The sequence below is a fragment of the Salvelinus fontinalis genome, chromosome 24, assembly GCF_029448725.1.
Source record: "Salvelinus fontinalis isolate EN_2023a chromosome 24, ASM2944872v1, whole genome shotgun sequence".
Classification (NCBI taxonomy): domain Eukaryota; kingdom Metazoa; phylum Chordata; class Actinopteri; order Salmoniformes; family Salmonidae; genus Salvelinus; species Salvelinus fontinalis.
The window spans coordinates 24,727,597-24,740,296 of record NC_074688.1 but is presented as its reverse complement, the minus strand read 5'-3'; the positions used below and the strand labels follow the sequence as shown (position 1 = coordinate 24,740,296).

General features: G+C 41.6%; 1 protein-coding gene across 8 annotated transcripts in view; it reads right to left on the bottom strand.

The window, feature by feature from the left end:
- LOC129822207 (synergin gamma-like) overlaps positions 1-1,808 on the bottom strand; it is a 47,591-nt gene extending 45,783 nt beyond the window's left edge. For 3 of the 8 annotated variants that reach the window (XM_055880287.1, XM_055880289.1, XM_055880288.1), the window contains exon 1: positions 1,739-1,808. In XM_055880287.1, coding sequence (XP_055736262.1) covers positions 1,739-1,773 — 35 coding nt within the window. In that variant the 5' untranslated portion in view covers positions 1,774-1,808. The remainder of the gene's footprint in view (positions 1-1,738) is intronic. The other 5 variants (XM_055880290.1, XM_055880291.1, XM_055880293.1 and 2 more) reach the window with 3 other exon arrangements.
- Between the last annotated feature and the right edge of the window lie 10,892 nt (positions 1,809-12,700).

Here is a 12,700-nt window from a genome sequence, read left to right as displayed (position 1 = left end):
CTTTATTGTACAATTTGACAACTGATAATATTATCACTCAGACTATTGACAATAGTCTCTTGTCTATAGGCTAACTCTTATTATGCGTGAAATTAGTTTTGGTATAGTTTAGGTGTAGTTTCGATGGGCCGGCTACGCGGGCTGACTGGCATCGTTTGTTTCCCCTTGCTCGTCAACTTGGATAGTCAAGGACAAGTTTTGCATTATTCTAAAGGCCTAGTGCAGCACATAGCATGTTTTCGTTTCCCTTACAATAAATGTGATTAATAATATAGTTAAATAAATAAATCAGTACTGTAACAGCTTATTTTTAGCAAAGTAAAACATCAAAATAAAATTATATTAACCTGCTGTGCCCGGTCAAATTATTTGCCATAAACATGAGCGCCAACGCTGATAAATAGGCATAACACAAACTCATCATTACAATATTGTCTTTCTAAATTAAATCAACCTCTTCACCCTCCTTATCATTCAGTTAGGCCTAATGTTAATTCAATTGTGAAGTAATTATCACCCATTCATCCAGTAAGGAGAGAGAGACGCATTAGCGCCTGGGTGGGTACCAACATTCTACAGTGCATTGTCTCGGCGTGTTAAGTTGGGAATAGGTGTGAGAAAACAGTTAAAAACATTTAGGAAAAGTTAGGACAGCCTCAATACCTTGCTTTTTGGGGGGAGGCAATTTTTGTTGGTACAAAATCAAATGTCAATGTTTGTTGGCCTATGGTTGTTCTAGTGTTAAGACATGACTGATAGAGCTGACTGACCTACAATAGATTTATTATAATAAGATCAGACCAGAAGCAAAGATCAGATAAGCAACGTTTTTAGTCTGAGCATAGAGGATTTATCTTTCATGGGGAGATCTAGGCTATAAGCAGGTGTGAGGAGATCATGATAAAGCCTAGATTTGGCCACTGAAAGTATAATACCATGGCAGCTTGCACGTCATGATGCCATCCCACATCTGATCAGACATCAACTTTATCCAGGAAGATTCACCATGGCAGCACAGGTTAGCTGCTTTAGTGCTTGAACATTTAGGGGATAACATCTTATGGGATTTGACCTCGTTTTTTTACGAGTTCCCAGTTGTCTTGAAAGCACCATCACCATTGAAGGAGGTTGGGAAGAATGTGTGGATGCTCTGATGTAACGTTAGCTGCTACCTTATTAGCTCGGGCTATGTGTTATCTCGCTAGCTTGTCAGCTGAATCCAACAATCTGAAAATGACAGTGTGTTTAGGTATCGAATCATCTTAACACAGGTATGGATTGGCAGGCTGTTTGCACAAACTAGTTAGCGTTACAGTAACGTTAGCTAGCAAACAACATCTGACAACTCAGCTGACCTGGCTACTAGCTAACGTTAGCTGGATGGCTAGTTAGAAAACTACATTACCGTACTGCAAATACGCCTTATATCAGCTATAACACATTGTTAATTTTATTGGCTATTATTATTCGACAGCCAGCAAAAATGTGACACAGTACAGCTACCGTTAGCACTTCACCAAAGCTACATTCCTATGATAGTTAGCTAATTTAGGTAAGGTAACATTATTAGCTGTCTTGCTAGCCTGTCTCGCCTACCAGAAACGCTCATTCTTCACTCGCTATTCCGTGTGTAAATAGCATTTTCGAACAATTTAAACCGCAACGGTCAAGTGCAGAATACCGTCAGACAAATAATTGACTCGTTTCTTATATTTTTTTACACACATAAAAGAAGTACCTGCCACCTCCCCCAGATCCTGGCCGTAACGCCATCTTGATAACAGTGGTCTGTGACAAACAAAATCGTCGGCAGTGACGGTGTGTGACGGATCTTCCGGGTCACCGTTTTTTCTTCTCCACAAGATGTCGCTGTTGTAATTCTGTCAAACTCAAAATGTTTAGCCTTGCATCCATGGAACATGATGCCAAGGCTCTTGGCAGGTTTACAGTAAGTATGTCAATTGTGTACCTGTCTTCATTATATGGAGAAGATGCTTCTCATATCATGAAAGGTCTTGTAGAAACAATTCAAATCCCGAGACAACCCTTTTCAAATAGTCCCGCATTTCTCAGTTATTTTAGATTTGAGATAAATTAATTTCACTAAGTCACTGTTGATGATTAATTGTCCTAGGTCTGTTCTGTATCACTGACATTATAACGCTATCCTGGGCTGGATTGGATTAAACCTGCCTCTGCAAGGTTTGCAATATGTGTGTTTTACATAAATACTGTCAGTTCAACACATGCATCAATCACGGTGTTTTTTCAGTTGCTCAAACACTGATTTTATTTGATTACATGGGAAAGTTCTCTTCATGGGTAGGCCTACTGCAACATGAGTTCAATTGACTTGACCCCTCAGTCTTACTAATTGATAAGATTACATTTCCCTAATACAGATGTAGGATCTTAATTTGATCAACCTGTTGCAGGAGAACTTTCCTGCCATGGAGAACATTTTAAACATTTAGTGTATTTGAGGTTTGAAAAGGCTTCTGAAGTTTGTAATTTCCACTTTGACATTTCATACTTTATTTTCCCTTACGAAATGTTTTATCAACCCCTACAAAAAATGTTCATTAAATATAATCCACATAATAATGAACATTTCCTGTTGCTGCATTATTATTTTTTTGATGTAGCAAACTGGCTCAAATTAATATCCTACATCTGTATAACTGTTATCAGCATGTCAAATAAACAGATATTCTTTACAGATTGTTGTATTTCATGGCACCTGCATTTGTCCCATGAAGGATTTGTCTAGCATTTATACAGGATGAATGAGGTATTGAGGCTATTTTGTGGCCCCTCACATAAATGTTTTCAGTAAGCATCTTCATTGTTGCACCAGGTAGAGTTACAAGTTGTTGTGAAAGATTTACAGTTTAATGAGGGTAGGGTGAGACATAGGATGACAGGCCCCTCTGCTATCCATCACCCGGTCTGCCTCACACCCAGCCTCTGCCCCGGATCTATTCAATAGACACGTTCACAGTCATATCCACAACAGAAAGAGCAAAGCCACCAGCTAGGATTGACTGCATTTATATCATTTTTACTCTGAATGCATCTGATGCTTTCAGTAGTTCACAGTTCAGGGTAGATCCTGATTGTGTAGAATAATACCCAAATATGCAAAGAAAGATATTGCATATTTATACCTTTGTGTGTACCAGTGTGCATCCACATTGGTATACTGTACTTTCTGACAGAAACTACCATTGCCAGGATACAAATTTCTACAGGTAAATGACTGCACTACAAATATAAACAAATGACTTAACCCCTCAGTCCACATTGAATCCATATTAGTACACTGACACATGGCTAATGACACAAATTTAACTGATACTTGGTGAAATACATTCTTTGAAATAAAATACTAACTACTCTTTACTAAACTCTCATTACAGAAACACTTATTAGCAGTTGTCCTATCCTGTGATTTGTTGTATTGTGAAGTGCTGATTTATACAATATCTTTTGAAGTAATTTAACTTTGTTTGCTACTTTTTGCTCCTTGTGAATCTCCTCAGCAGCTCCTCATCAGTCTCCTCAGTCCCTCCTACACAGCTCTTTGAATCCATTCACAGGCCTTGAAGAGAGCATGGGTCTCCTACCCTGCTGGGAGCACAGAGTTTAGCTGGAGGCCAGCAGAGTCAGGCAGGTCCCCCTACTGTGGAGCTGCCTAGGCAGGCTGTGGGCAGGCAGACCCAAAGAAGTAGCCCTGTGAGAGAGGTGGGAATTAACCAAGGCCCACTCTGGGCATCCCACCATTCTCCATAAATCATTAACCTCTTCAGCACCAGGCCAGTGACAGCATCAGCATGACAACTGCAATCTGTCAGGATCCTTCTGTACTGTATATGATCTGTCTCTGACAGGAGAAGACAAGATGAGACACATCTCATTTACTATCCATTTAGGAACAATGGGCCAAAAAGAGCCCTCATTCTTATTCTGCCTTATTCCTCTGATGGCCTGCTAGTAAGATTGATTCCCTCAGGCTGTGAAAGGACTCCCTATTCGACTCATGTATCCTTTAACAATGTAATGTATCACATCTGATGGTTTATGGCCTACTGGATAAGATAATTTGTTGATATTTGTAGGGCAGTAATTTACTTGGAGCAATTTGTATCCTGGGAATGGTTGTTTCTGTCAGAAAGTTTAGTATAAGCTACTGTGACAATAACTCTCAGAAGTATAGCACTTACGTAGCTCTATTGACTGTTTGTTTCTCCACTTCAGTTGTGTTGTCTCCTGTGTTTATGATACACAACTGTCAGGCTCTCAACTAAACTATGGCTTGTAATAGATAGACCATCTTCCAGGAGGATTTGTCCCACTTTTTCCATGTTAATTGATCCCTTTGTGTTGACCTGGACAACTACTTTTTCATTCAGTATGGTATAAGGGGTTATATACACTGCTCAAAAAAATAAAGGGAACACTTAAACAACACAATGTAACTCCAAGTCAAACACACTTCTGTGAAATCAAACTGTCCACTTAGGAAGCAACACTGATTGACAATAAATTTCACATGCTGTTGTGCAAATGGAATAGACAAAAGATGGAAATTATAGGCAATTAGCAAGACACCCCCCAAAACAGGAGTGATTCTGCAGGTGGTGACCACAGACCACTTCTCAGTTCCTATGCTCAGGAACTGAGAAGTGGTCTGTGGTCACCACCTGCAGAATCACTCCTGTTTTGGGGGGTGTCTTGCTAATTGCCTATAATTTCCATCTTTTGTCTATTCCATTTGCACAACAGCATGTGAAATTTATTGTCAATCAGTGTTGCTTCCTAAGTGGACAGTTTGATTTCACAGAAGTGTGATTGACTTGGAGTTACATTGTGTTGTTTAAGTGTTCCCTTTATTTTTTTGAGCAGTGTACTTGCGCGCTGAAGGCAATAAAGTAATTCCACAACAATGACTGAGCAGGTTACATCTACTTACAGTACTAGACATTTTTACTTGACATAGGAATTTCTGTCAGGTTAATTGCTAAGAAAAATTACTGCATATTAATTATATGCCGAGGAAAAAAGGGGATAAAATGGTTTAAAAATATCACAAAGCAAAAAGTTTTCATATGTAATCTGAACCTACAACAACAAAGAATTGCATTGAAATGCGTCTGTAAGAAAGAACCAAAGGCCTCCTATACTGTCTATACTTGTCAAACTGCATCACTGTAGGTGGTAGTGAGGGCGATGTACGGGGAAGGGCTGTGATTGTTCTAATTCAGGCCTGTCTGAGAACAGAAGCACAACAGAGGAGCTCTCTCTCTCAGTCAGATCAAGGGCCTTGATGGAAGACGCCTCCATCAAAGCTGCTGTATACATGTGTATGTATTTCTCCATGGAGGGCCGGCCGGTGGGCCTGAACTCTGTTCGCTGTGGCCAATTAGCCCTGGTGGAGAGTGGCCTCCTGACCCATGACCCCTGCTGGGCAGTCTTATCCATTAACCTCTTGGGCCCCTGCTGGAGTTGATGTAGTACCCATTCTTTTGGGACTGCTAAACACACGGCCACATTCGCCCTGCCGCTTCCACTTTCCGTCCTTTTGTCCAATCCCTCTGTTCCCCACGTGTCCATCTCGCTCCTTGCGTTGACCTCTGGGTCCCCACTGGAAATGAAGATTCACTCCTCTCTCTTGGCAATACACCAGCAAACAAATGTAAACTCTCCGGGTGATGAAACCTATCCTTACATGTTCTACTCTCTTATTACAATTTAGCCATGTTGTAATTGGTATCTGCATGGCTTTTCTCTTTCCGGCTTAACTTTCTCCTCTACCTCCCTTTATCACCAACTCTACATCTTCCCTTTTCTGTCTTCTTTCTTTTTCACATTGTAGTCAATGACATGAATGATGACAACACCATGTCGGTGATTAACTTGAGCTCTCTGGCTAGAGATTCCATAACAGAGACAGACTGGATGACAAATGGGGACAGAAGTTGGGGAAGAGACTGTAGGTCAATTTGTTTAACAATGGTTGATAGATCAACATCACACCAAATACTATTGAAATAAAAACAATGATGTAAGACTAGAATAAATGCACAAGTAGAATCACTAGAATCTATGTTCAGATATTACAAGCTGCCTAGCATTTAGATTGCCCACCAATTTTAGTTAGGATATAATATTTAAAGATAGACAGTCAAATATTTCCTCTCACAGAGCCAAAATGCAAACGTTGCCAAAATGATGCAATAAAACACAAAATGACAATGTACAACATTACATATTCAGTCCAATGCTATTGTCAATATGTGCTCACATGAGCAAAACATAATCTGTGATTTCAATTGTAAATCAGATGAGCCCCAGAAAAATTTAACTATTTATTGAATTATAATTTTATTGAAATAGTTGTGTTAGCCAATAGGCTATTGGGTGACTTTAGTGCTGTGTAATATAGCATTGTAAACTGCCTTTTCCAAAAGGATGCAAATGAGTATAGTTCTCTTTCTTCTATAACCTGTGTTTCTTTCAGTGAAAAGTAGTAAAAGAGCAGTAGTCAGATCTTTAGTGGCTCCCTGGGCCTAAAATCAAAGGGCTCATTGATAACCAAACAAAGCAACATCATTGGATTACAAGGGTTTCCCCAGCATGACTCCTGCTCTTAGAACTATGGAGGACATTCTCTTTCAGGGTCTTTCAGTTCTCTTTAAACTCAGGATAGAATAGCTCAGACAGAGTATTACTAGAGTAATTTTCCGTCACATTACATGAACTCTTACAAGAAATATCCAATTACCCTCCTGTATATTGCTGTCCCTCATTGTGTATTCAGGTTTTCTTGGACAGCACACAATATATTACATTGTAACACTTCGTAAAATAACATGCTCACTGACTCACAGATTAATTTATCAAAGTTGTCCCCTTCCAGAGAACAAAAAAACATGGGGGCTAATCTTGAACGTTGTTTTTTGTATGGCTGAGATGAGATCCTGTCATAAACAAATAATATGCAAAGCACTCACTGGTGTCAGTGGGGGAGAGCCGACCTTGAGAGTTGGACACTATAAACTGGATGAATGTTATACTAGAACCATACCATATTACTCCACAGAGGATGCAGTTTAAGTTCAGACTTGAGACACTGTATGTTTGCTGTGGTTTTGAGAGAATGGTGTAGTGTTGTACAGGTGAATTAGTTTTGTCTAACTCTGACTCCCACTATAACTGTTTTCAAAACAGTTTCTACATATGAATATTTCCATCCTCCCCATGTGTCATCCTCCCCATTTTCAACTTTTGTGATAAAGTTTGCATGAAGGAAAGACCCTTGGGTATTCAAGCAAAGAAACGATAAACTAACCTGTTAATGATTCACTCATTTGAAGTGCAATACATTTCCAAATAATTTCTTTCTCAACCATAGCAAGTAAAATGTATTATTACTTTGATAAGGAAATAGTGTATACCAATTGGTTTTATATTTGTAAGTATAATCAAGTAACGATCAAGTTATCAGGGGCCTTGTTTTTTTTTTAATGGCTCAATTACAAGCAAATCTGCACTGCACATATGACAGTTTTTGAAATGAGGCCCCCTGGAATGTCAGGATATTACAGTATGTGCAAGTCAAACATTTTCACATTCAAATACACACACAAATTGCTCAACAGTAGTCAGGTCCTGATTCTCTTACCTGGAGACCTGAAGGCAATAAAGGATCTATAAATAATCATACATTTTCTTCAAAATATCCACATGCAGTAGAAGTCGGAACTTTACACACACACACTTAGGTTGGAGTCATTAAAACTTGTTTTTCAACCACCACACATTTCTTGTTAACAAACTATAGTTTTGGCGAGTCGGTTAGGACATCTACTTTGTGCATGACACAAGTCATTTTTCCAACAATTGTTTACAGACAGATTATTTCACTTATAATTCATTGTATCACAATTCCAGGGGTCAGAAGTTTACATACACTAAGTTGACTGTGCCTTTAAACAGCTTGGAAAACTCCAGAAAATGATGTCATGGCTTTAGAAGCTTCTGCTAGGCTAATTGACATAATTTGAGTCAATTGGAGGTGTACCTGTGGATGTATTTCAAGGCCTACCTTCAAACTCAGTACCTCTTTGCTTGACATTATGGGAAAATCAAAAGAAATCAGCCAAGACCTCAGAAAAGAAATTGTAGACCTCCACAAGTCTGGTTCATCCTTGGGAGCAACTTCCAAACACCTGAAGGTACCACGTTGATCTGTACAAACAATAGTACGCAGGTATAAACACCATGGGACCACGCAGCCGTCATACCGCTCAGGAAGGAGACACGTTCTGTCTCCTAGAGATGAATGTACTTTGGTGCGAAACGTGCAAATCAATCACAGAGCAACAGCAAAGGACCTTGTGAAGATGCTGGAGGAAATAGGTACAAAAGTATCTATATCCACAGTAAAACGAGTCCTATATCGACATAACCTGAGAGGCCGCTCAGCAAGGAAAAAGCCACTGCTCCAAAACTGCCATAAAAAAACAGACTACGCTCCCGGGTGGCGCAGTGGTCTAGGGCACTGCATCGCAGTGCTAGCTGTGCCACCAGAGTCTCTGGGTTCGTGGCCAGGCTCTGTCGCAGCTGGCCGCGACCGGGAGGTCCGTGGGGCGACGCACAATTGGCCTAGCGTCGTCCGGGTTAGGGAGGGTTTGGCCGGTAGTGATATCCTTGTCTCATCGCGCTCCAGCGACTCCTGTGGCGGGCCGGGCGCAGTGCGCGCTAACCAAGGGGGCCAGGTGCACAGTGTTTCCTCCGACACATTGGTGTGGCTGGCTTCCGGGTTGGAGTTGTGCTGTGTTAAGAAGCAGTGCGGCTTGGTTGGGTTGTGCTTCGGAGGACGCGTGGCTTTCGACCTTCGTCTCTCCCGAGCCCGTACGGGAGTTGTAGCGATGAGACACGATAGTAATTACTAGCGATTGGATACCACGAAAATTGGGGCACCTGTTTGAACTTGTTATCAGTATAAAAGACACCTGTCCACAACTTCAAACTGTCACACTCCAAACTCCACTATGGCCAAGACCAAAGAGCTGTCAAAGGACACCATAAACAAAATTGTAGACCTGCACCAGGCTGGGAAGACTGAATCTGCAATAGGTAAGCAGCTTGGTTTGAAGAAATCAACTGTGGGAGCAATTATTAGGAAAATGGAAGACATACAAGACCACTGATAATCTCCCTCGATCTGGGGCTCCACGCAAGATCTCACCCCGTGGGGTCAAAATGATCACAAGAACGGTGAGCAAAAATCCCAGAACCACACGGGGGGACCTAGTGAATGACCTGCAGAGAGCTGGGACCAAAGTAACAAAGCCTACCAACAGTAACACACTACGCCGCCAGGGACTCAAATCCTGCAGTGCCAGATGTGTCCCCCTGCTTAAGCCAGTACATGTCCAGGTCCGTCTGAAGTTTGCTAGAGAGCATTTGGATGATCCAGAAGAAGATTGGGAGAATGTCATATGGTCAGATGAAACCAAAATAGAACTTTTTGGTAAAAACTCAACTCGTCGTGTTTGGAGGACAAAGAATGCTGAGTTGCATCCAAAGAACACCATACCCACTGTGAAGCATGGGGGTGGAAACATCATGCTTTGGGGATGTTTTTCTGCAAAGGGACCAGGACGACTGATCCGTGTAAAGGATAGAATGAATGGGGCCATGTATTGTGAGATTTTGAGTGAAAACCTCCTTCCATCAGCAAGGGCATTGAAGATGAAACGTGGCTGGGTCTTTCAGCATGACAATGATCCCAAACACACCGCCCGGGCAACGAAGGAGTGGCTTCGTAAGAAGCATTTCAAGGTCCTGGAGTGGCCTAGCCAGTCTCCAGATCTCAACCCCATAGAAAATCTTTGGAGGGAGTTGAAAGTCCGTGTTGCCCAGCAACAGCGCCAAAACATCACTGCTCTAGAGGAGATCTGCATGGAGGAATGGGCCAGAATACCAGCAACAGTGTGTGAAAACCTTGTGAAGACTTACAGAAAACGTTTGACCTCTGTCATTGCCAACAAAAGGAAAATAACAAAGTATTGAGATAAACTTTTGTTATTGACCAAATACTTATTTTCCACCATAATTTGCAAATAAATAAATTAAAAATCCTACAATGTGATTTTCAGGATTTTTTTTTCTCATTTTGTCTGTCATAGTTAAAGTGTACCTATGATGAAAAATACAGGCCTCTCTCATCTTTTTAAGTGGGAGAACTTGCACAATTGGTGGCTGACTAAATACTTTTTTGCCCCACTGTACATATGTAAACTTCTGACCCACTGGGAATGTGAAAGAAAAAAAGCTGAAATAAATCATTCTCTCTACTATTATTCTGACATTTCACATTCTTAAAATAAAGTGGTGATCCTAACTGAACTAAGACAGGGAATTTTTACTGGGATTAAATGGCAGGAATTGTGAAAAACTGAGTTTAAATGTATTTGGCTAAGGTGTATGTAAACTTCCGACTTCAACTGTATATACCCACCACCCCTCCACTGTCCTCTTCTGTAGACAGCATAGGTCATCAATTGATATGGGACTAAATGTATACTTATGACTTAGCAGCAGAGGAAGGTCAGAGGCAGAGCTATAGAGATATACTGTATAGTTCTGGACAGAGACACCCAAGAGGGCCCTGGGCAGCCTCTCACATAGCCTCTCACATGGCCTCTCACATGGCCTCTCACATAGCCTCTCACATAGCCTCTCACATGGCCTCTCACATGGCCTCTCACATGGCCTCTCACATGGCCTCTCACATGGCCTCTCACATAGCCTCTCACATCGCCTCTCACATGGCCTCTCACATAGCCTCTCACATGGCCTCTCACATGGCCTCTCACATGGCCTCTAACATGGCCTCTCACATGGCCTCTCACATGGCCTCTCACATGGCCTCTCACATAGCCTCTCACATGGCCTCTCACATACAGTAGCCTCTCACATGGCCTCTCACATAGCCTCTCACATGGCCTCTCACATAGCCTCTCACATGGCCTCTCACATAGCCTCTCACATGGCCTCTCACATAGCCTCTCACATGGCCTCTCACATGGCCTCTCACATAGCCTTTCACATGGCCTCTCACATGGCCTCTCACATAGCCTTTCACATGGCCTCTCACATAGCCTCTCACATAGCAACACAATCATGCTTAACCTCAGCTGAGCAATGTGAGAGACGGTGTCCAGGGTCCGTGTATGAATTACACGTCATTCATGTTGTTAGCGGTGGCATCCCCTCTGTGTGCCCTCTAAAGACCTAGCCCATCCATAATAACAATGTGAGACTCCCAATATGGTGCTTACCGAGACACCAGACTGGGCCTTTCAAGTTGTTCTTTCTGAGGGATATTTCAGTTGTTATTCCAGACAAGTAGGAGATGTCTTCAACTGACTCCCTGTATTGTTGGTCTGTCTGTCGCACAGGGAAGGAATTAAAAGAATTCTCTGCTGTGACAATATTATGGTTTAATATGGGGACGTTTTCATGTCTTTGCTCAGATCATAAGAAATGTACTGATGAGGCTTAGAGCACACCATGGTAGGTGCACTTTAGATTTACAAACTTCAAAGGCGCTGTCGTCTTATCACATAGAAATACAACAGATCTTTGTAGAGGGCGCTGTCGTCTTATCACATAGAAATACAACAGATCTTTGTAGATGGCGCTGTCGTCTTATCACATCTAAATACTACAGATCTTTGTAGAGGACGCTGTCGTCTTATCACATCTAAATACTACAGATCTTTGTAGAGGGCGCTGTCGTCTTATCACATCTAAATACTACAGATCTTTGTAGAGGGTGCTGGCGTCTTATCACATCTAAACACTACAGATCTTTGTAGAGGGCGCTGTCGTCTTATCACATCTAAATACTACAGATCTTTGTAGAGGGTGCTGGCGTCTTATCACATCTAAACACTACAGATCTTTGTAGAGGGTGCTGGCGTCTTATCACATCTAAACACTACAGATCTTTGTAGAGGGCGCTGTCGTCTTATCACATCTAAATATTACAGATCTTTGTAGAGGGCGCTGTCGTCTTATCACATCTAAATATTACAGATCTTTGTAGAGGGCGCTGTCGTCTTATCACATCTAAATATTACAGATCTTTGTAGAGGGCGCTGTCGTCTTATCACATCTAAATACTACAGATCTTTGTAGAGGGTGCTGTCGTCTTATCACATCTAAATATTACAGATCTTTGTAGAGGGCGCTGTCGTCTTATCACATCTAAATATTACAGATCTTTGTAGAGGGCCATAAACATAGAAATTAACCAACAGGGCTCACTGCTTCAAGGGTTATGTGCATTGTGTTACACATTGCTCCAACTGGCAAGGGACACACATACACACACACACACGCACACACACACACACACACATGCACACACACACACAGGGACAATGTGACAATGTGTACTCCTGGGAATTCAGTGTGTCGATCAGATATCTTGAATAAACATGATTTGCAAAGGCATGAGGTGTGTGGGGTCATCTGGTCGATAGGAATACATTCCTTTCACACTTCTCATAAGGAAACGGTCAGGTGAAAAGGTAACACTAGGGAAGGCTAATGTTGTCAAATGCCATGAAAGTTTTGGCTAAGGTTAGGGTGATAACCATTTCCCTCAAGGTCTCTCATGAGT